Raw genomic sequence first — 26,992 nt, forward strand, 5'->3', positions numbered from 1 at the left:
TAGCTGCCCTTATATTGTTTGTGGCACAAATGACATTCCCATACTCTACTTACCCCTGAATTTTTTTTCTTATCTCTGTCAATTCTTGTTGCATATTGTAATAGAGGTTTTTTGTGGTTGAATGGGCCTTTTGCAAAATCTTTGAGGATTTGGGAAGGGCATTTAAATGGGTTTGGGGCTGTGGTTGAACTTTGTGCCCCTGCTACATTTATAGTTCGTGAAATCTCCCCAATGGCTGCCCCACTTCTAGTTCTATGTCTATTTCTTCAAATTTCTTCAATTTCAACTTCTTCATTCTCACTATCACTACTCTCACTACCACTCCCATAGCTGCTCGTGATTTTGTTTGTATGAGAATGTCAAATAGAGCTGCAAGTTAAAAAATAAACAAAATAAACCCACTATGCCCTCCCTTTTGTTCAAAAAATATAAAAACACTTGGAAAAAAATTGAAAAAATCTAAAACAAACTACAAAAACAAATGCAAAATGAAAAACATACCTCTAGTGGAGTAGATTTGATGGCCTACGCTCCTCTTTCACGTGCTGTTCACTCCTTAACCAATTGCTTCTTCTCTTCTTGCTGCTCTTTCCTATTTTGCAAATGTCAAAGTGAGTGTCTTTTTCTTCCTTTTGTTTGTTTTATGCATTAGGTTAGGGTTTGTTATATTTTAATGTTTATTTGGGGTCTTGGTGGGGCCAGCTGAACCTCTTTTATAAATTAAAAATGTGTTTTTAATTTTATTTTTGACTTAAAAAAATTCAGGGCCGTAGGGGACGGCCAACTGTCCTAGGGACGGTCGGGGGATGCCTAGGTGTCCCCTGGCTGTCTTGGGGACAGCTGGTCGTCCCCTGCCGTCCCCTACTACCCAACACCCATCCCCGGAACATCTCTTGTGTTTTTGCCAAAAGAGGGATGCTTAGGAAATGACAAATTCCCATCCCTACGTCCCAATTTTGTCCCCAGTATGCGTACGAGGGAAAAAAGGTAGGGGACGCATCCTCATGGTGTTAATTTATGGATCAAAATTAAAATATAGAGATATAGAACTATATCTCTGATGTTAATGCTCTAATTCAAAAATTATGACTTAATATTCTGAATATATCTATCTGATATAGATTGTTCTTATTCAAAGATTATATCTGAATATATAACTCTTGTAACAGATGAAGTAAATGAGCACAACAGTTCTATATATTGTAGTATATATATATATATATAGATCTCTCAATATATATCAGAGTGTATAACTTCCTTATGATTGTGAACCATGAACTATGTTGTAGATTAATTTGCAGATGTAATGTCCCCACCTTTTTAGCATCTCATTGGAGTTCTTAGCCTTTACATTCTCCGAAGGCTAAGTGGAGAAATAAGGAGAAATTGATTAAATTAATTTCTTATTAAGTCATTAAATAAAATAAAATTAAAAAGGTGACTTCATATTTAATTAATTTAATTAAAAGTGACTTAAGTGATTTATTTAAATATTTTAATGTTATTATAAAGTTATAAAGTAACTTTATAATAATAAAGTCACTTTAATATTATAATGTGTGAATATGTCTTTAATCCCACATTGGCCAAGAAAGTGTTCGAGCTCTCATAAGAAAGAATAAAAAGGGACTTAAGAGCTCATTTTATATCATCCATCCAAAGAATTGATATTTGTTTGTTATGAACTTGGGAGAAGAAGCCAAGGGTTTCTGATTCAGTCAGCCATTGGAGAGCGACAATTCTTCAGTGTTGCAACCATTTGAGGTGGTGAAATATCCACTAAATTTGGCATTTCAGGAGAGCTGCATTCTGGAGTTCTATTTGGGCTTTAAAAAGAAAGGAAGACATCTAGGGTATGCAGATTTTCGAATATATATTAATTGCAGACCTACAGTTTCATTTGGCAGCCATTAAAAATCAGAATTGAAGCAATCATTACAAGATACAATTGCTGCTACAGTACCCACGCTACAGTAAACGCTACAGTAACCGCGCTACAGTAGACGCTACAGTAACCGCGCTACAGTAGACGCTACAGTACCCGCGCTACAGTACTCCGTGAATAGTAAAATGCTACAGTGGCGTGAATAGTGACGTGCTACAGTACTAAGGAAACAGGCATTTAATTGGCAAATTATTCGTAGCTATAGCAGGGACGTGTTTAATTGGCAGCCCATTGAAGAGTGGAGACCATCATTTGCAGCAAGCATTTTACATATCAGGTTCTCTAATTTTGCTGTCATAAGTTTTGAAAATTACATGTTATACCTTTGTAACTATTTGGTGTGAGAATAACTAATAAAAACTTCATTATGCTACTGCCACATAATTTCTAGTTTGCATGCCAAGTGTTTGATGATTTGTCAAGCAGCTGTAGTTGTTATTTTAGTTACTTATATACATCAAAATCAATTGGCATATCATTTCTATGACATTGTTAGTCAATCTTTCATGGTTAGAGGCATTCAAAACATTAATTGCAGTGTACAAGACCTAAACAATACAAACAGAAAACTCATAACAGCAAGTACAGACTTTGCAAGACAAGTGTTTGACAAAATTCCCAAGGGTAGAAAATCAATGATTTAAGGGCAAAGTTAGTAAGGGTTCTTACATTGGTATCAGAGCTAAATCCTGCCATCCTGAGGGTTCAGCAATCACATGCAGCCGCCTGAGGTTGGCTCTCACAGATATTACACTCGCAGGCGAGCTTTGTTTGACAGGGAACAAGAATTAGACAGGCAGCCGGGCACCATGGGTGACAGGCAAGGGGGTAGCCCACCCAGAGGCGATAGGAATGAGGAGCAAGAAACAAGGGAATTTTTCAGAGTAATGGCTACAGGACAGCAACAGATGGCTCAGGCCTTGCAGGCACTCACCACCATGATTGAGCGCATGAACCCACAAGACAGACAGAATCATCAGCAAGGGGATAACAGGAATGTAGTGGGGTCACCTAGAGCTCATAGGACTCATTCCAGGACAGCAGACAGGCCTACACGTCCTACCTTCATTAGAGATGAGCCTGAGGTAGCACCTACAGGAGAACCAGGAGAGGAGATGTTCGCAGATATCCTCATGGCTGCGAATGACGAATGGGATTTATTAACTCCACAGGTACGAGAGAGGATGACATTCGAGAGGTTTGTTAATCAGAGGAGAGAGCATTACAGGTCACTCAGACAGGATAGGAGGCCTAGAGCTCAAAATAGTGAGCTGAATAGAGTTACAGGCAAGCTTACTATGCCTACATTTGATGGGAGTGGTAAGATGACAGCTCAAGCTTGGATTCATAAGCTTGACACATTTTTGGCACTGAGGCCAATGACAGAGATTGAAGCTATCAAATACGCCACTTTGCATTTGGAGGGAGTAGCACATGATTGGTGGTACCGTGGTTTGGTAACACTTCAACATAATCAGGTGACAGAGTACCAGGACTTCGTGGATAGGTTGGTTGAAAGATTTGACAAGAAAGATCCAGAGGTTTACTTCCGGGATTTAGCACAACTAAAACAAACAGGCAACTTGGAGTATTTCATTGGTGAATTTCAGCGGTTGGCAGTCATGGTGCCAAACATTTCAGAGCGTAGATTGATAGTTCTTTTCATTGAGGGCCTATCCGAACCACTGAGAGGTTGGATAAAGGCATTTGATCCTATTTCTTTACAGGAAGCTATGAAAAAGGCAAGAAGTATGGAACATGCAGTCCCAACAAACAAATTTCAGTCCAAAGGAGCATCTTCTAGCAAGGATAACAAACCATTTTATAAAAAACCAGAGAGGACTGATTTTAAAAATGATTCTAAAGATAAAACTCCAGCACCTTTTGACAGGGAAACATTAAATGATTTGAGGAAGAAAAAATTATGTTTCTACTGTAAAGGACCCTATGATGCAAACCATGATTGTCCTCTTAGACCAAAGGGCAAAGCTAACAGAGTTATGTGGGCATATTATGAGGAATCAGAATCAGATAACTCAGACCAGCAGTCTGATATAGAGGAAATAGATGGTGAAAAAGAGGAAGACAAGGCTGAAAACTTGTCTAAAATGGAGTCCAAGGATGGGGAAGGAGATGGGCAACTTAGGGAAGCTCGTCTCACAAGTATTAGGAAAGAAGGGTCATTCCGGATGAGAGGAGTGCTTGCTGGACAGCAAGTCATAACTTTGGTTGATACAGGTGCCACTCATAATTTCATTGATGCTAGGATGGTGGAGAAGCGTGGCATACAAACAGAGGAGTTTGGGGGAATTAGAGTGAGGGTAGCTGATGGCTATGTCCTCAAATGTGATCGTAAGATCACTGGACTCCCATTGAAAGTTAATAATTATGACTTTAAGGCAGATTTCTATGTTGTGCCTATGGGAGATACAGATATAGTCCTTGGGATGAGTTGGTTGCATGATATTGGGGAGTTCACTCTTAACCTCAAGGAGATGGAGATGAGGTTTAAAGTGAATGGAAAGACACATATTCTTAAGGCAATCAGGGACAGTGATCTCAGGATGGTTTCTTTCCGGAGGATGGCTAGATTGATTCGACATGATCAGGTAGAGTGGGCAGCAGAGTGCATGTTGATGCCATCACAGGAGGGACAGCAGAAGATTGAATATCCTCCTGATATTCAGGAGCTTAGAGTTAAACACTCTAAGGTGTTCAGTGACATTCCACCAGGTAGACCACCAGACAGGGGTATTGAGCACATCATTGAGTTAGAGGAGGGGGCTAAACCCATTATGATTACACCTTACAGGCATCCGAAGAGGTTGAAGGATGAAATTGAGAAAACCGTAAAGGAGTTACTTGCTATGGGCCACATTAGACCAAGTAAGTCTCCTTTCGCTTCTTCAGTGGTCTTAGTGAAGAAGAAGGATGGGACATTGAGGATGTGCATTGACTACAGGGTGCTTAATAGGAAGACAATTAAAAACAGGTACCCCATTCCTAGGATCGATGAGTTGATAGATGAGTTTCATGGAGCTTGCTTCTTCTCGAAGATAGATTTGAGATCAGGTTATCACCAGATTAGAGTTAGAGAGCAGGACATTGAGAAGACAGCCTTTAGATGTCATTGTGGCCATTTTGAGTTTGTAGTTATGCCATTTGGGCTAACTAACGCACCTGCTACTTTTCAGGCAACAATGAATCGGGTTTTCCATCCTCAGTTGAGGAAATTTGTTCTTGTCTTCTTCGATGATATCTTGGTGTACAGTAGATCTTGGGAGGAGCACTTGGTTCACCTTGACACGGTGTTGGATATATTGGGCAGAGAGTCCTTGTATGCAAAGGAGTCGAAGTGTGATTTGGGCATGACAGAGTTGTTGTACTTGGGTCACATCATTAGTGCAGAGGGCGTACGCATGGATCCTGAAAAGATTCGTGCCATTGTGGAGTGGCCTTCACCGGTGAACCTTACACAGTTGAGGGGCTTTCTGGGATTATGTGGTTTCTACAGGAGGTTTGTGGATGGATATTCTAGGCATGCAGCACCCTTGACAGATTTGATGAGAAAGGGAGCTTTCTTGTGGACTCCTGAGGCACAGGAGTGTTTTGAGAAATTTAAGGAGTTGATGACTTCTTGTCCAGTGTTAGCATTACCAGATTTCAGCAAACCTTTTGAGCTACACTGTGATGCTTCCGGGGAGGGCATTGGAGCGGTGCTTATGCAGGAGAAGCACCCTATTGCTTATGAGAGCAGGAAATTGAGAGGGCCAGAGCGGAGCTTCAACATTTATGATAAGGAGATGTTAGCCATTATGCATGCTTTGGCTAAATTCAGGCAATATTTGGTAGGTAGCAAATTTTGTATCAAAACCGACCATAATAGCCTAAAATACTTTTTGGGGCAGCGAGATCTCAATGATAGGCAGCAGAAGTGGGTGAGCAAGTTACAGTCCTATGACTTTGACATTACATATTTTAAGGGGGCACAGAATGTAGTTGCTGATGCCTTATCACGCCGGCCCCATTTGAGCTTATTGACAGACATATCGGAGGATTGGAGACACTTGATCCTTGCAGAGTATGCAAAGGATACTTGGGCAGCTGGATTCATAGATGGGACTATTCAGGACAGCAGATACACCCTTGTGAATGAGCTCATCATTTACAAAGGGCGAATATTTTTGGTTCCAGGATCAGCAGTGAGGAGGATGGTTCTGAAATCTTTTCATGATTCACCTATGGCAGGACATCCTGGTTTCTACAAAACATACCGGCAGATTAGAGAGCGCTTCACATGGAAAGGGCTCAAAGCAGAGGTACTTCAGTATGTTAGGGAGTGTCCCACCTACCAGCAGAATAAGCAAGAACACTCCTATCCAGCCGGTTTACTTCAGCCACTTCCGATTCCTGATAGGAAGTGGGAGTGTTTGTCTATGGACTTCATCACAGGACTGCCTAGAGCCCAAGGCAGGGACTGCATATATGTGGTTGTGGATCGCCTTACGAAGTTTGCACACTTCTTTCCAATCACTGCTACATACACTGCTACACAGGTGGCAGAGTTGTTCTTCAAGGAGATATTCAGATTACATGGCTTACCTCGGAGCATTGTGAGTGACAGGGACAGCAGGTTTATGAGTCATTTTTGGCAGGAGCTATTCAGGTTGTGTGCAACAGAGCTCACTCCGAGTACTAGCTACCACCCTCAGACAGATGGTCAGACAGAGATAGTGAACAAATGAGTGGAGGGATATCTCAGAAATTATATAGCAGGGCAACAGAAGGCATGGGTAAAGTGGATTTATCTCTGTGAGTATTGCTACAATACCACTTATCACATGTCTATTCAGATGTCACCCTTTATGGCCCTGTATGGGTATGAGGCACCCAATTTTATGGATCTGCTTTTGAGTGACAGTAGAGTGCCCAGTGCAGGTGATTTGTTACAGGAGAGTCAAGACATTGTTAAGACTCTCAAGGATAATATAACTAAGGCACAGAATCAGCAGAAGCAGTATGCAGATCAGAAGAGGACTGAGCGGACTTTTGAGGTTGGAGATATGGTGTATCTTATGTTGCAGCCTTACCGTCAATCCACTCTCAAGAAGAGTGGTGGGGAGAAACTTAAGCCACGATACTATGGTCCATTTAGGATTATCAGGAAAGTGGGAGAGGTGGCTTATGAGTTAGATTTACCGGCAGAGAGCAAGGTGCACAACGTTTTTCATGTGTCACGCCTCAAGAAGGCGCTAGGACATCATATTGTGCCTTCTACAGTACTACCACCCCTGGATGATGAGGGAAAACTTGTTTTGATACCGGAGGCTATCATTGATTTCAGAGAAAGGAACTTGAGGAGACGTAACATCCGGGAATATTTGGTGAAGTGGAAGGATTTGCCAGTAGAGGATGCTACTTGGGAGAATGAGGAGATTTTGCAGCATCCAGAGTTGAAGTTGCTTGAGGACAAGCAATTTCAGGAAGAGCGGACTGTAATGTCCCCACCTTTTTAGCATCTCATTGGAGTTCTTAGCCTTTACATTCTCCGAAGGCTAAGTGGAGAAATAAGGAGAAATTGATTAAATTAATTTCTTATTAAGTCATTAAATAAAATAAAATTAAAAAGGTGACTTCATATTTAATTAATTTAATTAAAAGTGACTTAAGTGATTTATTTAAATATTTTAATGTTATTATAAAGTTATAAAGTAACTTTATAATAATAAAGTCACTTTAATATTATAATGTGTGAATATGTCTTTAATCCCACATTGGCCAAGAAAGTGTTCGAGCTCTCATAAGAAAGAATAAAAAGGGACTTAAGAGCTCATTTTATATCATCCATCCAAAGAATTGATATTTGTTTGTTATGAACTTGGGAGAAGAAGCCAAGGGTTTCTGATTCAGTCAGCCATTGGAGAGCGACAATTCTTCAGTGTTGCAACCATTTGAGGTGGTGAAATATCCACTAAATTTGGCATTTCAGGAGAGCTTCATTCTGGAGTTCTATTTGGGCTTTAAAAAGAAGGGAAGACATCTAGGGTATGCAGATTTTCGAATATATATTAATTGCAGACCTACAGTTTCATTTGGCAGCCATTAAAAATCAGAATTGAAGCAATCATTACAAGATACAATTGCTGCTACAGTACCCGCGCTACAGTAAACACTACAGTAACTGCGCTACAGTAGATGCTACAGTACCCGCGCTACAGTACTCCGTGAATAGTAAAATGCTACAGTGGCATGAATAGTGACGTGCTACAGTACTAAGGAAACAGGCATTTAATTGGCAAATTATTCGTAGCTACAGCAGGGACGTGTTTAATTGGCAGCCCATTGAAGAGTGGAGACCATCATTTGCAGCAAGCATTTTACATATCAGGTTCTCTAATTTTGCTGTCATAAGTTTTGAAAATTACATGTTATACCTTTGTAACTATTTGGTGTGAGAATAACTAATAAAAACTTCATTATGCTGCTGCCACATAATTTCTAGTTTGCATGCCAAGTGTTTGATGATTTGTCAAGCAGCTGTAGTTGTTATTTTAGTTACTTATATACATCAAAATCAATTGGCATATCATTTCTATGACATTGTTAGTCAATCTTTCATGGTTAGAGGCATTCAAAACATTAATTGCAGTGTACAAGACCTAAACAATACAAACAGAAAACTCATAACAGCAAGTACAGACTTTGCAAGACAAGTGTTTAACAAAATTCCCAAGGGCAGAAAATCAATGATTTAAGGGCAAAGTTAGTAAGGGTTCTTACAGCAGAGGTTATATGTATACTGTATACTGTTCACGCACTCCTTGCTGTTCGCACTGCTATATAACATCCATGACCTCTCTGATGTACGTCTTGCTCTAGAATATCACGACCTCTATGATATACGCCTTGCTCTAGAATATCTCTGCACTGAATATCACTGTTAAACTTTGACTATGATATATATATTCGTTCTTCATGATATATTTCCGAATATATTGTATGCACCAATCTAACTTAAAAAATCCTAGATCCGATCATCGGATCTATATAGATATAAGTCAATGTCATTGAAAACACATGACTTTCCATACGACTAGAAAGAACATGAATATGAAAGGTTGCGATTCCCTTAGCAACCGATATTAATTTAATTGCATATTATAAATAAAACTTAACCATTGGTTAAGATAAGAGCAATACAAACTTAGTAAAACAGCGATTAAGAAAAAAACAAAATGACACTAACAAATCGTAATAGTAAGAGAGAAGATGCAGTTGCTGTCATAGGACAGTGGCCATAAATCAATAGATTATTAATAATGGTTGTGGCAGTAATTAGGAGAAAGATATCTTCTGTGCTACAACATCAACACTCCCTCTTAGCTAAGGAGGTATCTTTCCATTTATACTTGTCATGGAGTCTCTCAACATGACGTCCACAATGGCTACTCCCATTTGTGGAAAAGAGTTCATCACGGAGTCACTCAATGTGATGTCCACCATGGCTACTCCCAAGAGTGGAATGGAACAAGTGCACAAGTGTCCACCATGGAGTCACTCAACGTGATGTCGTCATGGAGTCTCTCAACATGACATCCACCATGGTTACTCCCAGAGGGTGGATAAACACAAGTACAAGAGAATCATCATGAAATCTCTCAACGTGATGTTGTCATGGAGTCACTCAACATGACATCCACCATGGCTACTCCCAGAGGGTGGATAGAATCACATCTCTATCTAAGAGATGAACAAGAGCTTTCACCTCAAATTTCTCTGTGACAGAGAAAGATGCATTAAATCACAATAAATCACTGATATCGAGACTCCCTCTCAGCAAGGGCTTCATTCTTCACAACTCCAAGCTTGTTTCGAAAATGCACAAACTTCACTCTGGAGAGAGGCTTGGTGAGAATGTTAGTTGTCTGTTCATCAATGCAAATATATCTCAACTGAATAGCTTTCCTCAATACCATATCTCTGATGTAATGGTATTTGATCTTGGTGCAGAGGCACTAGGATACAAGTTTGCATCATTAGGATGTGTGTTGATCCATGGTGATATTTTGTGGTAGGATGTGTGTTGTTCCATGTTGATCCATGGTGATGTCCATGGTGGTCCTAAGACAATGTAATAAGCCATAAGGCTCCAAGATGTGTAAACTTGGTCCAAAGCCTTATATGGGCATTTTATTTGTGTTTTTTGTGTTTAGGAGTCTTAGATATGTTGTGTGTTCATTCTTGTCCTTCTGGGGTGAAGGCAAGAGCCAAATTGTCATAATGGTCAAAAGTTGCAATGTTGCCATGAGCAACTTTGTCAAGTTTTTGCATTTTTGGTTGCCCAACGGTTGGTTGAATGTACACGTTGGGGGGTGGTTGGAGGAGTTCCTTGGCATGATAGAAGCCTGAGGAACGATGCCAACAGGTTGGGAGAAGTTTGTGATGAAATTCTTATTCCCAAATCAAATTGAAACTGCAATTTACTCCATTTTCCTTGTGTTTTCTGCACTTTGTATGGATGATTTGTAGGAATTAAGAGTAGGACAAGTTGAGGCTGTGAGTCATCTTTCTTTTGGCATTGGTGTGAGGTCTTGAAACTCTTTGGTTAGAAAGTTAGAGCATTTTCTTTATCGCTGACCCGAGAGACCCTTAAAACCAGGGTTTTGATGCTAAAAGGGTCACAATTCAACATTTTACCGTGGGAATGGCCTAAAACCTTGGGGAATGTTGAATTGGCTTGTATATTAAGCGTTCCAAGTGGTTTGGGAGGTAGGAAGTGTCATTTTCTATTTTTAAGATGATGCCCTAGGCTTGACATCTCTTATGTGGCAAGCCTGTACAAAAAAAGAAGTGGATGAAACCTTTGGACAACAAATTGAAGGGTGAGTAAACTTGGCATGGGAGGGACCTTTGAACATGTGCAGACCTCTGATGAGTGCCAAATCTTCCTTCCAATGTGACTGGTGAAGACTTTTAGTGTCAAACCTCTAATACCGGCTGGAAAGGCCTAATTAGGGGTAGTGTGGACGGACTTCTTAAACACAAAACCCAGATGCCAAAGTGTGAAGTCTCTAAGGGCATCCAAAAGGGTATCCAAATCTATGATTTATTTTAGGGGTTGTTAAGGAATATTGGAAGAGATTGTGCAAAAACTCAATTAGGAGGGCTAATTGCTTGTAGCCCTTACTAGGTCTCTAAGGGTAAAAGACACAGGGGGTCTTGCAAAACCTGATCAAGAGGTCCAAGTCAATGCAAATGCCTTGTCTCACATGATGTTTCATCCACAAATGTCATACTTCACCATTTGAGCAAAAGATCCTATTTGCTAAGGGTTTGGGGTTGTTAGGTGTTCTCGATTGGAGGGGTTGAGTTAGTAGGAGTAGAAGACTCCTTGTCACTTGTGAGTTGTCTTTTTGAGAGAGATCCTTGGGAAGGATACCAAGCCTTGGGAAGGCTGAAGACATTACACCATTGGATGGTGTCTAATGAAGACCCTTTGAAGGGAGAAAATCAATCAAGTTGTGCACAACACCAAACCCTCTACATCAGATCTCAACATGTTTTGTTTTGTCATGGAACACTGGATTGACATATATCTTCACACAACTTTGATCGTCACAATGAATAACAGTCGGCTCCAACGATTGTCCAAACAATCCTGCAAGGAGCTTTCAAAGCCACATTGCTTCTTGAGCTCCTACGCATGCTGCAATATATTCTGCCTCTGTTGTACTTAGTGCCACTGAGGATTGCTTCCTGCTGCACCAAGAAATCATTGCAGATCCCAAGCTGAAGCAACATCCAGAGGTACTTTTTTTGTCAACCATACTTCCAGTCCAATCAGAATCAGAGTAGCCTTGTAGCTTTAGATCTACACTAGAAGAATATCTCAAACCATATCCAACTGTCCCACGCAAGTATCTCAAGATATGCTTAGTTGCAACTAGATGAATTTGCCTTGGTTCACACATGAACTGACTGAGGGCACTCATTGCATAGCAAATGTCTGGTCTAGTATTGACTAGTTACATCAAGGATCCAATCAATTGCCTATACATGGTGGGATCTACCAGATCTGAACTAGCTGCAGATTCACTTAATTTCTTTAAATTTGTTTCCATTGGTGTAGACGTAGATTTGCAATCCAACATCCCAGATCTCTTCAAGATATCTATGGTGTATTTTCCTTGACTTAGAATAATCTCATTGGGTCTTTGCCATACCTCTAATCCTAGAAAGTAATGCATAAGACCTAAATCCTTCATCTCAAATTTAGAAGCTAATTCCTTACATTTGACAATAAGATGATCTTCACCAGTAAGAAACAAGTCATCAACATAAAGAACCAATATTAGAGTCTCACCATTAATAACGTTGAAGTAGAGATTTGAATCTCCATCATTCTTGGAGAACCCCAAGCTCATCAAGTATCGATCAATCCTCTCATACCAAGCACGAGGTGCCTTAAGGCCATACAATGCCTTTTTCAATTTGCATACATGGGATTCCTTTCCTTGAATCACAAATCCATCTGGTTGTTCAATGTACACTTCTTCAATTATGCCATTTAGGAACGCTGTCTTTACATCCATGTAATATCCCCAACAATTGTTTTTTGATTTTTACACACAACAAACACTTCAAGCACCCGTTAAGGTTAGGAAAGATAATCTCAATGCTGCTGAAAGTAACCCTTTCCACCTTTTGATCACCGAGAGTCCAATCTGGGAGGGTGAGAGCATACAGTGTTGAGGGGATCGTTAGATGCTTGAAAACTGAAATTGATTACAAATTTGGGCGGCAAGCTAGCCCCTTCCGCTGATTCAGCGGGAGATTGAAACTCAAAAACTTCTTGGTGGCAATCTGCCAGGAACAAACCAAACACTGAAAATAACAATCACTCTACCGCTCATGTAGTGGGAGGACTAGAAATGAAAACTATTATCAACTCGACCGCTTATTCAGCAGGAGGACATCATTACAATCGACTTAACCGCTTATTCAGCGGGAGGACAATTACAAACAAAAATTACAATCATTGAAGGCGGCTAGGCCAGCCTCTTCCACTTGTGTAGTGGGAATTACAAAGAGGAAAGCAAACAGAAACAACTAATGGTACTACCATTTAGCTTTACAATAAACATCACATAAGATGGAAGAGAATGAGAAGATACAAGCTAACACAAATGTTGGACTATGAGATAAGTACAATTCAAGATATGAGAAACCACTATACCAATCTGCTGTTACAGAAAACAGCCTGCTGCAACTCCACAACAACCACCACGAACCACAACAAACACAATGAAGAACACTCCAATGAAGCTTCAGTAACACTGGAGACTTGCACAATGCCCAAGGAGCTAGCAAACACTGAACACACACCACCAATCGCCCACACCAACACACCAAACATGCCCAACAACACACAAACCAAGAAATACAGCCAACAAGGAGGGTACAACCAACAAGATGGTACGAACTCCTTAAAAAATCACACACCACACCAAAAAACTCGCCCTTTTGAGGTAGAGATCACCCCAAAATCAGCGTCCACACAAAACAATGCCCACAAAAATCGAACCACACATTCAGAAAATCTAATCACAGCTAGGAGTAATGTCTCACACTCTAAGTCTGTCCAAAGCCCTAGGAGGTATTCATCCTCGAAGATTATCTAGAGTCAATCCGACAACATAACAGTGGAAATTGTTTGAGATGCCAAATGAGAAGCCCGTCACTCCCATTTATAGATTTTGAAGGCTTAAATTCAAATTCAAATGGTGCTTCCCTTTATTTCACTTTCATTTCATTTCATGACACCCTCCCCCTTAAATCAAACTTTTGGAGATAATTTAAGGAGTATAAAATAATAATAATAATACATTTGAACTTTGACGCCCCATCTAAATGTCTCCTAGTCGCACTTTTTGAAGGTCACCAAGTTATAAAATAATAACATTATAAAACATAAAATACACTAATCCTTGGTGCCACTTGACTTAGGAAATAAAAAATAATACTTCTCCCTTCCTAAGTCCAACCAAATATTAAAACCTCATGCTAAGGTATTAATATATATTAAAATTACTTTCTTCTCAAATACTGATTATTGCCAAAATGAGCCAGGGACTGAAATGCTGGAAATCACCAAAACTAGATTGAGTTGGAGCTTTGAACTGAACTGCTAAAAATAGTCATTTGAGTGAACACAGGATCCTGCCCAAAATAATATTGTCGGAAATTGTCACTGAGTTGAGTTGTAGAACTCCTGCCAAAAATAGCACTGCCAAAATAGTACTTGCTATAAATAGCCTAGTGCCAAAGTGATTTTTACCACATTTTGAGTAGTTGCCAAACTTACTAAAAATAGTAAGTCCCAAAAAGGTCCTCAGATTGGTTTGCATGTTATACCATCGCAGACTTCACAAAAAACCCAGAAAAACCTAAAGAACTCAACTGCTTTTGCCTCCACTTACTAAAAATAGTAAGTCAATCAAACTCCATAACTTGCTATGCATGTACCCTCACTGCAAAGCTTTTTGAAAACCCCGAAGGAATTGAGATCACAGATTCCAACATGCAAGCCTTCGAAAATGCAGAAATGTCCTCCCAGAGGTAGGAAACCCCAATTTTTGCTTCTGACTAGCCCACGGGTCTTCGGAATAGGCTAATAGTCCCCAAAACAAACTAGAGCGGAAAAGGGGACATTACAATCCATTTGATGTAGCTTCCATCCTTTAGTTGATGCAATAGCAATAATAGTCCTGATAGATGTATAGCGAGCAACAGGAGCAAAGGTCTCCTCATAGTCTATTCCCTCTTTCTGAGAGAATCCTCTAGCCACAAATCTTGCTTTGTACTTTTCAATGCTCCCATTAGCTGCATGCTTGATCTTGAAAAGCCACTTGGAAGATACAATTGATTTCCCTTCTGGTCTAGGTACAACATCCCAAACATCATTCTTGAGAATGGACTGATATTCCTCTGTCATAGCATCTTTCCACACTTGCTGACTTGATGCCTCCTCAACACTGGAAGGTTCAGATTCAATGACGTGACTCATAGATGCCACATAACCCAGAAAATTTTGTGGTCTTTTGCTTTCTTTGAAAGTGCCTCTAGGAGCTACATACTTTTTTGCATCTTGCATAATCTGTCTAGCCCATAGAGGTCTCTTTCGACTTATAGTAATATCTCTTGGACCATCTGTGGGTTCTAAAGGCTCAACTGGATCAATAGCCTCTTCAGGTTTAGTAGACTCCCTCTGAATTTGGGGAGTACGATCAACATCCATATCCCGAGGAGTCTCTTGGTCTTCATTATCTATTTCCATGTATGAACCCTTAGATCTTTTGAATTCAACATCTTCTTCAAAAGAGACATCCCTACTGATCTCTATTTGTTTCTGTCTTGGAATGTAAATCTTGTAGGCTTTTGAAGATTCACTGTAACCCACAAATATTTCTTTCTTGCCAGATGGTTCTAACTTAGATCTCTTATCTTTAGGTACATGAACATACACTGGACGACCAAAGATTCTCAAATGACTGACTTCAAGCTTAACCCCTATAAAGGCTTCTTCTAGAGTCATGTTTTGCAATATCCGATGAGGACTCGTATTCTGAACATATACGGTTGTTTTGGAAGCTTCTGCCCAAAAAAAGGTTTGTAGGTCTTGGTCATGAATCATGGCTTTAGCTGCTTCAACTATGGACTTGTTATTTCTTTCTGCAACCCCATTTTGCTGTGGGTTGTAAGGAACACAAAACTCCCTCTTAATTCCTGCCTCAATGCAGAAATTACGAATGCTTCCGGAAGTGTATTCACCTCCATTATCAGACCTTAAGACTTTAATCCTCTTCCCAGACAAGTTTTCTACTTGGGCCTTAAACTCTTTAAATTTGTCTAGGACTTTTTCAGACTCTTTAGACCTCAAAATGTAAATCCAAGTTTTCCTAGAGTAATCATCTATGAAAATTACATAATACAAAGATCCACTTAGGGATGCTATTGACATTGGACCACATAAATCAGAATGTACAAGATCTAATATTTCTTTTGACCTACTTTCACTACTATGAAATGGACTCTTAGTATTTTTACCCATGACACAACCTTTACAAGTGCCGTCATGCTCATGGCTGAGCTTAGGTACGTCTTTAACCATTTTCTCCAATGATGGGAGGGCCCTGTAATGCAAATGAGCAAGCCTTCTATGCCATAGCTTGCTAGAGCTGGTGGAATCATGCATCAATGCTTGAGTTGGGCTAGTAGAAAGTCTATATAGAGTCTCTTGGCGAACACAAATCACCTTAGTTGTTTTAATGCTAGAGTTCTTTGCCCAAGCAAGAACTTTTCTTTTAGAGAATGCAACTTGATATCCTTTGTCCTCCAAGGCTGAAATTGATACAAGGTTCCTCTTGATACCAAGTAAGAACAAGACATTGTTAATGTATAGATAGCTTCGGTAAGATAAATGATTGAATGAGAGATAAATGAAGTCTCTCATTCAATCATTTATTAGGTCGATTATTAAAATGAATAAACTCAAGCATTCAATTGATAAACATTCCCTTTATATTAATCATAGTATCCAAATTTGATAATCTATTCATATTCACCGATTGACAAATCGAGTTAACTCTTGCAAATAAGAATTCACGATTATCGGTTAAACTATCGTTTGATATTTAGATTAGTCTATGTTCACACCGATTATATCGGGTGTTAAGGATACACCGTTTGGCATACACCGATTATATTGGGTGTAAAAGATAATGTTAATATTACCATGCACCACCGATAATTATATCGGGTGTTAATATAACCATGCACCACCGATAATTATATCGGGTGTTAATATAGCCATGCACCACTGATAATTATCGGGTGTTTTAATATATGCACCGGTTGGTAAATAAAATGCCATGAATCATTATCATGAGGGGGCATGATCAAGTGATGTCTTGATCGGCCGTGTCCAAAAGACATGACCGGTCAAGGCATCGCTTGACTGTACCCAGCCCACTATATATACCAAATGAAATGTGTGAGAATGGACATTGAAATTTATAAATGCTCCTCCTCTCTTGCCACATAAAAGAAGACAATCAGATTTATATAATAATTCAGTAATAGAGAAAACAAAATAATAAGATAGAATATAACTTGCATATTGAATGTAAATTGAATATCATTTATAGACATCACTTAGGTGAAAAGGGATGCCAAAATCTAGATGTAGAGAGGTGGTTCCAACACCTTTTCCAACACCTTTCACTGAATAGCAAGCATCATCTCCAATTATTACTTCAAGTTGGTTTCTCTTTCCACCAAGTTAGAAAGATGCTCTCGATATCCTGTAATTTGTCGTGAAGCGCCACTATCAATCAACCAAGTGTTACTGTTGGTTGAGATATTGCTTGAAAGAGCTGAAATGAATAGAAATCCATTTGAGTCATCTCTTGGTTCCTTCTGAAGATAGACATCATCCACATTTGTAGTAGAGGCATGTGATTTTGGTCTTGTAGGACAATCACTAGCATAGTGACTATATTTGTCACATCTAAAGCATTGAATATGAGAGAGATCTTTCTTCTTCTTTGATTTAGGAGCAGCAACTGATTTCTTGTCTTTATTTCTTTTGAAATTTCCTTTTCTCCCTTCTCTTTTTTTCCTCTTTGAATTTTGGGTGGCAAGAACATAATTGTCTTCATTGTGAGAGTTTCGACCAATGCCTCTTGCAGCCAACCTGTATTCTTCTTGAATGCAATATGCTCTAAGGCGATCAAACTTTGGTAATTTAGATCTTCCACTGATACTTTGGGTGAAGGGCTCCCAAGATTGTGGAAGACTGTTCAAAGCAAACATGACCAAATCTCTGTTTTCAACTTCATCTCCTATGGCACTTAGCTGATCCTTTTAACTCGGTGATCTTCATGAAGAAGGAGAGGATAGATTCTCCTTTAGCCATTTTAATGTGATGAAGTTGTTGCCTCGATGCAAGAGCTCTGCTGGTGTTGTTTATTTCATACATGCCTTGTAGAGATTTGAACATGGCTTTGGCTGTCTTTAACTTGGATATAATGGGAACAAGGTGATCCTTTACGAAATCAATCAATATCTTCTTGGCCTTCGTGCCATTCTTCCTCCATTGTGTTTTCTCAGTCTCATCATCAGGCTCGGGAACTTCTTTCTCCACAAATTCGAGAATATCATTTTCTTCTAACGCAATTAGGACTCTAAATTTCCAAGAGGTAAAGTTAGATGCCTCGTCAAGTCTGTCTTCAACCTTGAGTCTGTTCACCATTTTCGAGACTTGGATAGACTCCTTTTAGATGAGAAGAGTAGATGAATTCTCTATAGTTTAAATAATTCTGATCAAGATTTTGGTTAAACCTGCTCTAATACCATGTTAATTTATGGATCAGAATTAAAATACAGAGATGTAGAACTATATCTCTGATGTTTCTGCTCTAATTCAAAAATTATGACTGAATTTTCTGAATATATCTATCTGATATAGATTGTTCTTATTCAAAGATTATATCTGAATATATAGCTCTTATAACAGATGAAGTAAATGAGCACAGCACTTCTATATATTGTAGTATATATATATAGATCTCTCAATATATATCAGTGTATAACTTCCTTATGATTGTGAACCACGAAGTATGCTGTAGATTAATTTGCAGAGGTTATATGTATACTGTATACTGTTCATGCACTCCTTGCTGTTCGCACTACTATATAACATCCACGACCTTTCTGACATACGTCTTTCTCTAGAATATCATGACCTCTATGATATACGCCTTGCTCTAGAATATCTCTGCACCGAATATCACTGTTAAACTTTGACTATGGTATATATATTCGTTCTTTATGATATATTTCTGAATATATTGTATGCACCAATCTAACTTAAAAAATCCTAGATCCGATCATCGGATCTATATAGATATAAGTCAATGTCATTGAAAAGACATGACTTTCCATACGACTAGAAAGAACACGAATATGAAAGGTTGCGATTCCCTTAGCAACCGATATTAATTTAATTGCATATTATAAATAAAACTTAACCACCAGTTAAGATAAGAGCAAAACGAACTTAGTAAAACAGCGTTTAAGAAAAAAACAAAATGACACTAACAAATCGTAATAGTAAGAGAGAAGATGCAGTTGCTGTCATAGGACAGTGGCCATAAATCAATAGACTGTTAATAATGGTTGTGGCAGTAATCAGGAGAAAGATATCTCCTGTGCTACAACATCAACACATGGAACGTAGCCTTTCTGGCATTCACAGCATCCTAAATTCCAAATATTGAATCAACATGACATATTACTTTCAGGAAGATTTGTCATAATTTTAGGTGGCTGGACAGGTACTCATTTGTATTGGGGGCATTACAGTCCACCCTTCCCAAGATTGCTTGTCCTCAAGCAATTTCAAATTGGGATGATCAAAGATGTTTGCTCCTTCCGATGTGGCATCCTCCATAGGCAGATTCTTTAGGTAGGTGTTATGATCAGTTTCACTTTTCTCATTATAATCAGGTGTATAAATATATTCATGTGATTCTATTTTTGGACTAGAGTCTTCAATTCTTTCTGCCATACCATTCTCCTTAGGAAATTTGTTGATCTGATCAAATGATTCAGTAGATACACCATTCCCTTTTGTTGGTGTTGAATTCATCTATGAAACAATGACGAGAACTATTTCATGCTCCTTGTTGAACATTGTTGTTTCTCTACCTGATAGTTGTGCAGCAGAGCATGAAACATCGGGATGAAAATCATGCCTCGTTTGCCCAGTTGCATAAGGATCTGATGCTCAAAATCTTTTTGATCCTCCACCAGATCCACTTCATAAGTATAGCTATACCTGACAAGTGTACCACAAAAATCCCTGTTATCCAAGGGAGTTGTATGTTGATTTCCACCAACTATAGAATTGGACCATAGATCCAATGACAAGTTTGGTAAAGCCACGCTCTTGCTATGTGAAAGTAATGTTTTATTCATCCCTATTGGGATCTGTTGCATTGAATAATCCACAATGTCTCCCATGGCATATTCCTTTAAAAGAGTAAGAAAACTCTTCAAACTCTCAGAAGAGTTTTCAACAAAGGTTGTTTTACTTCATTGTCACAGGACATCTTATCTGGTAACTGTAAATCAAAACTCTTGACAGCGTAATTCTGTTCCTCTCATCTTCAGTCAAATCACTTCCCACAGGTGTATCATGCAATTGCTTTTGGACTAAACTAATAAATAATTCATCATAGTTTTTTTGAGAAAAGAATGCCATACTGGCCAACGGGTCAGCAAACATGGATCTTTCATTTAAATGATCCACGGATATATAGTGCTCCACATTTCAAATTGAAGATGGAGAGGATGCATACAAAAATTTAGCTTCCAAAAACAAGGGACAAGAAGAAGTGTTGGGTAGGCACATGTTACGTGGGCTAAGTTTAAGTAGGGAAGGAAGGACCTTATCCTGCTCCCTTTACCCAGCTTTTGTGGATGAATCTTCTGAACAAATAGAATTATTAGTCAACAATCCTGATTCTTCAGATGTCAAATCTACAAACACATCTGCATCACAATCCACTGCATTGGACTTGTGTATGCCTTTGGGCCCATCACTACTTAAAGGGCTGAAGCAACAACATTTTCACTAATTCCTTCTTGCACAACTCCTAGATTGCTTCTGAAAGTTTCAACTACTTCAAAAGGACTCGAAATTAATCCATGAGTTCTTGAATGTGTAATATGTGATTGCCTATGGACAAGAGAAGCAGAATAAGTACATTCTGCTTCTTCCATATTTGGTTCTGTTGATTTTGGTATATCTGCAGCTGGAGAGTTGGAAACATATATCCTGCTATATAGTAGCATGTAATCTCTTTAAGGCAATACTTCCATCAATTCAACTTTTTTAACTTTGGCAACATCTGTTCTATACCACAAACAATGCAAATCCTTGACATAACAGATATAGTGCCCCCAAAAAGAGGCATTTATCATATCCACATGCACAACAAAAACATAGACCCTGTAGATGTGTGAACTTTTCTCCTTTTTTAACTTACATAAGGGGATAAATCTAAAGTTTCCGGAAATGTTACTCTCTTATTCAACTTTCCAAACCTTCCATTTTGAAATCGCTTAAGTGCAATTGTAAGAATGTTTGGAGCCTGAAGAATATTAAGTTGTTTTTGTGCCCATACATATGTATTTCATCCATCACAATGATACTTATTATCCCCATCTAGCCATTCATGCCCTGGAATTTGATCAAGATCATCTTCTAAAGATGCCACGTCACCATGAATTTGAACATTTAGATCCAACATATGCTCATAGTGATTTGAAACTTGGTAGCATTGTGTACATATCACCTGGGATTGGAGATATCCCCAAAATATATGACATATAAGAGTGGTCAATATTCTATCAAGATCCACTGCCTTCTCTCCTCCAAATTCATCAAGATAGATAGATTGCATTGAATCAGTTGCAACCTTCATAAATTCATGAGCACCTTCTTGCTTTCCATAGCTTAGATTTCTCTTCATTTTTGGAATATGACAGAGTATCCCAAAAGGTGAAAATTGTTCTTCACTTTGGCTGACCCTCTGTATATGTTGATGAAGCTCACATAAAAAGCAACCATAATTTCTTGTAAATGTTAGCATATGTCTTCCCTCAAGCAAATATGCTACAAGTTGCCTTATACATGTGAGACACTAGAGAACAACATTTGCAAAGCATCTGTTCCCACAGTTAACCAGCCCACACGGTGCAGCCTTTGTTTGTTGCATTCAGGAAACTCCACACATGTTTCATATGGAAACAACACCTTCTTAGGTTTGGGTAATACGCCATCAGAAGTTACATTAGAAGAGGCCAATGGCACTCTAATACAAGAAGCCCTCAACAAAACGGGATTCTTTTTGGAAGTTTCAATTGCATCAGAAAAAATGCCGATTTTCTTTGAAGCCCATTAAGTGGGAGCCATGACTGATTGGCAGTCTAGTTTGTGACCTCGATTCCAATGTTTGGTCTGGCATTCCTATGAGCTTTGCTGCAGATATCTATTGGGTTGACTTTTTATTCCTCTTGAAATGTTCCTGGTTTCTTCTTCAACCTCTCCTTGTGATTTTGGTTCTTCATCAATTCCTTCTTTTTATTTTATTTTTTGTTTTCTTTGAATATCTCAAGTATTCTTCACAGGCGATGCTGGATTTATAAATAGTAGACTCTTCTTCATATATACAGGAGGTAGTAAGTTTGCACTCATCTCTTTCCAATTGTTCCTCTACCATCCTTCGAACGTGATCATCTTCTTTTGTTCTGCAAAGTGAATTTAGATTTCTCTGGCTGCTACAAACTATTTCCAAAATTTGGTTTTTAAAATTTTAGCTCTTTGTTTGTGCTTGTTGGATAGGATCTGTCTTTTTCTTTTGGTAAGAACTAAAGTCGTCAATCCATGTTCTTTCTCCAAGGTTCCCTTCCACTCATGTGTCCATTGTAGATGTGCATTCATAAAATCACACCCTCAGGTACCAATCGGAATGTCTCCTTTTTTATTCCTTTACTTCAAACCCTAGCACATATAAAATAAACTTGTACTGTTGATTATTAAGTAAAATTTTTTATTTTTAACTCTTGATTTAATTACTGTCAAAATGATCAAACAAAAAAAAAGTTACTGTCAAAATGAAATTTATTAAATTGCTTTGGATACTTGGAAATCTGCCAAGACTTATATCAGGCATTAGTTTTGGTAGTATTATCAATTTTTTTTTAAGTCTACAACAATTAATGCCTTCGGTAAATAATTACTCAATCTTCCTGAGTCGGGGGTTCTTGTCCATCAAAGATGTAAAAATCTTAATCGGCAATAAATCTTTTGGCCGAAAATTTAAAAAAAATCGGGAATCGGCAATAAATCAGCAAAATTATCGAACATTTGAAAATATATAATTTCTTAAAATATAAGCAACGATACATTCCAACCAGCTATAACATTTGTAGTGTATCTTGAACCGGTATTGCCAAGATTTAATCTAGTAACAATGAGTTTAAATGTGTTTATATATATGTGTGTGTGTTTATATATATATATATATTATTGCATGAGGAAATTTGCATTAAAGACAAATATTTTTCTAATTTCAATTGGGGGATCAGGAGTTTAATTGAGCAACCAAAGCTTACATCTTTATTGAGCAAATCTCTTGTATAACCTCCCGAGCAATATGCAAAGGACCCTCATCCCCACAACTTAGACTATCTACAATGATCATTGAGATCGACTGAACTAACCCTAAGAATCAACTTAAATATTTTTTAACACAACACTCCTAATAATATAGATAGACAAAATATGTAATAATTTCCCATTTCCCCAAATATATTATAGTTAAATTTAGACCTGAAACGTATATAATTTTAGAATAATAAAAATTATAATAATTATTTATTTCCCAAAGTATATTTTAATTAAATCTTATTCCTAACACCTGAAATTATATACTTTTGAATTAGTAAAAGAGGAGTAAATTATTAATTTATTTATTGTGCATACTTAGAAGCTAACACCTCACATCAAAACGCACTGAATGTGAAGTTATCACTTGCCCGACCACTTTGGTAGCATTGAATTGCGTGAAACCTAATTATGCACACATGGGCGGGTCGCAATTTTCATCTCATCAAACATATATTAAAACCCTAACATGCCAGTTCCATCCCCATAAATTCATGCTCATTCCCCACGCAGCCCACGACGATTTTTAACAGTTTACTCGCGATCTTATTGCGATTTTTTCCCTGTGGAAATTGCGATTTTTTACCAAAAATCGTCCACGATTTTTTAGCAGATTAAATCGGCGGGACAAATGACTCCCGATAAATCGCGATTTAGACGATTTTTGGCCGATTTTTTCATCCTTGTTGTCCACAAACTCAGCAAGGAAAATAAAAGGGGTTTTCGTCCTTTAATTTCTAATCTTGAGGGATTTTGTCCTCAAATTACCAAAGCCTTAATTAGTATTCCATGAGGAAAATAAATAACATTTCTTGATCCATTGATGATTCCTTCTCCTTTTTTGGTTTCCTTATTTACCTTTCTTTCTCCAATAGTCATAACCCTTCATATGCCTTTTGACTTTTAAACTTTAAATTGATTTTAGTTTGTTGTCATTTAATCCCTTGTTAAGGAAATCACAGGTGCAAGAATAAATTCCACGACCTTGTTAGCATGCACAGCATGCTAAACTCCAAATATCGAATTGGCATGACATATTAATATTAGTAAGATTTGTCATAATTTTAGGCAGCTGGACAGTGACTCATTTCTGGTGGGTGTATTACAGCTTCTCTTCAATTAGGTGCATGTTTGTGTACCAAGCTTAGCAAATTTCTTTAGCAGCAATCTGTCCTTCCTCTTCATGATGAATGATTTGAAAATGTGAGTTGCATGATCCTGAGAAAAATCATAGAAGGAGAAAAAAGATGGCAAGATGATAGAAATTGGACAAAATTTTGGAACGTGATGTACAATATGATCAATAGACAACAAATTTTAACTTAAAATTTGACACACGACAAAAGTTTTATATGGGTACAAGCTATAACGCACTAACCATGGTTGGTAGCACCAACATTGTGATCAATGTAGCACAAAGACCTAATGTGGTTGAAGAGTTTAGGAGGACATGAGTGTACTTGTTGATGTTTGCAATTTCAATGTATGAAAATATTTTATATGTTATGCAATACAATTTGTGGCGATCTTCCAGTTTTTGACTGTTTTTTGTAATTATATTGGCTACTAACTTCGCATATGTAGTTTAATTCATTTGTTCGTGGATTTCTTTAGTGGTAGATCATATTCATACAATTTTTTTTAGTTTGCAAATTTTAACTTGTATCAGAATATTTCAATGTTTTCATAATCTTGACACACATTGTATATTTAATATCTGTGCAATGGTTAAAATAACAAAATCAGTGATGCTCTTTAATAATTTTCAGGTACATTGGAATCTTTCTGATCCATATAAAGGTCCAGAGGGATGGGCAAGCATCATTTCAATATTGCCTACACGTTGGTATATTGATAGTTTAGGTTCAAAAGCCTCTTATGAGTTTAAGGACACCAATGGATTGGATATAATTGGACAAGGTTGGGCTCATGAGGAAAAGAATTGGGGACAAATATTTCCAGACGGTCATGTTTGGTTGCAAGCATCGTCAAATGATAACAGTACACAGGTTTGTACCATAAAATATTTCATTTATGTTGAGGCTGTGCAATTATTTGTGTGATAATGTGTACTTCTACACATATATTGGAATATTTCAATAGATGGCAAAAATCCCTAGATATAGAACCCCATAAAATGCAAGTGTAATTCTTGTCTAAGTAGTTGCAGTATAAAATCTTATAAAAGCCAATTTATTAGCCTCAATTCACTATGCTAAATATTAAGCTTATAAATGATAGAAAAAATGTAACAGCAATTGTTTATATTGTTGTGCTAAGAAAGTCATGTAAAATCGATACTTGATAAGGCCATTCTCTAGACTAAAGAGTTGCAATAAATTATATCACATAATCATTTTGTACTTTGGAAGTTACTCATCTAATCTGTTTTCCTGTTTCATTGAGACTTAGCTTTCCTTGAATGTCTTTAAGGGAAAATCCGTGATGGATTTTTCAAATATATTTCTAGCGGTACAACGAAGCTCATTCTCTTGGGCTATCGAAATGCTGGCTCGTGTTGCATGGTCCTGTTGTGACATTTTCACACATCGCCCCATTACAAATGGGTACTCCCACTTTTTCGCTTTTTAGAGTAGGTGTTTTTCTTAGATTGTCTTAGCTTAGCAATAATTTCCCAGTGTTTACCTTTTCTTATGAGAGGGTGTCATGTCAAAATGAAAAAGGGTGTTAAAATTGCAAGGAAATGATCCTAAGTGTCAAGTTGCCTTAGCTTGTCAGTTTTTTTTTTCTAAGTGTTGAGTTTAAATTTGCCTTCAAGTTTGAGTGAAAAATGATGAAAATGTTTATAACTGATGCAAATTTTGTGTGAAAAAGATAAAAGTCCCAATTGGAGTCTTTTTTCCACTCCTAAGAGGTGATATGAACCTAAAAATGCACGAAGTCCCAATGGAATTCAATTTTCCGCCCTTGAAAACTTGGGAAAATTAATGAAGTCCTGATGGAAATAGAATTTCCACTGCATAAATTGATGAAATTTGGTGAGTTTGGACTTTAAAAGCATGAAAATCAACAAAGTCCCGATGGAAATTTTTTTTTTCCATTGAGCAGTTAAGTCATAAATCACAAAGTTCAGATGGAAGGTGTTTCTCCACTGAGTAATCAAGGTGAAAGTCAATCAGTCCCAATTTAGGTCATTTTTCTTGTCCATTTTGAGCACCAAATTACCTATTTTGAGTCCGGGACATGTGTTTGAAATGTTTAGTCCTGATGAGGGTCGTTTTTCCACTTGGAAAGAAAGTTTACATGGAAAATAATACATTAGTCTCGATGACCCATGTTTTTCCAGTCCATGACTTAGTTTACAAGAAAATGAAGGTGTTTTTGTGGAAAGTCTTGATGACTGAAGAATCTCCACTCAGGACAAAACAATGGAAATTAAGAGTCCCGATGGAGGTCGTTTTTCTACTCGACTTACAATGATGAAAATGCACAAGGAAACAAGAGTCCTAATGACCCACGGTTTTCCACCAGGTTGGTATTTTATAATATTTATCCCACATCCATTGTGGAGTGGAATAAAATGAGGTAAGAATGAATAAACATGCAAGTGGGTGAGCAAAGTAATGTAGGTGTGTCAAGGATAAATTTGTCCTTATGCCCATCGGTTTTCCTACCTTGCTGGTTTAATATTTTTTTGTCCCACATTCGCTGTGTGGTGAAAGTGAAAGGTGAAACGCTGAATAAAACACAGGCCAGCAAGCAATATAATATCATTAAGTTGCTGATTTGAC

At 38.0% G+C, this 26,992-nt stretch overlaps 1 protein-coding gene and 1 pseudogene across 1 annotated transcript in view; one reads left to right on the forward strand and one right to left on the reverse strand.

Moving 5' to 3' along the window:
* The window catches only part of LOC131027387 (uncharacterized), a 158,948-nt gene that overhangs the window by 47,042 nt on the left and 84,914 nt on the right, over nt 1–26,992 (forward strand). Inside the window, exon 4 of the mRNA XM_057957422.2 lies at nt 25,010–25,249. Within this exon, the coding sequence (XP_057813405.2) occupies nt 25,010–25,249 (240 nt within the window). The remainder of the gene's footprint in view (nt 1–25,009; nt 25,250–26,992) is intronic.
* Nucleotides 20,615–22,038, reverse strand: LOC131027411 (ubiquitin carboxyl-terminal hydrolase 18-like; annotated as a pseudogene).

Source organism: Cryptomeria japonica, chromosome 1 (genome assembly GCF_030272615.1).
Source record: "Cryptomeria japonica chromosome 1, Sugi_1.0, whole genome shotgun sequence".
Lineage (NCBI taxonomy): Eukaryota > Viridiplantae > Streptophyta > Pinopsida > Cupressales > Cupressaceae > Cryptomeria > Cryptomeria japonica.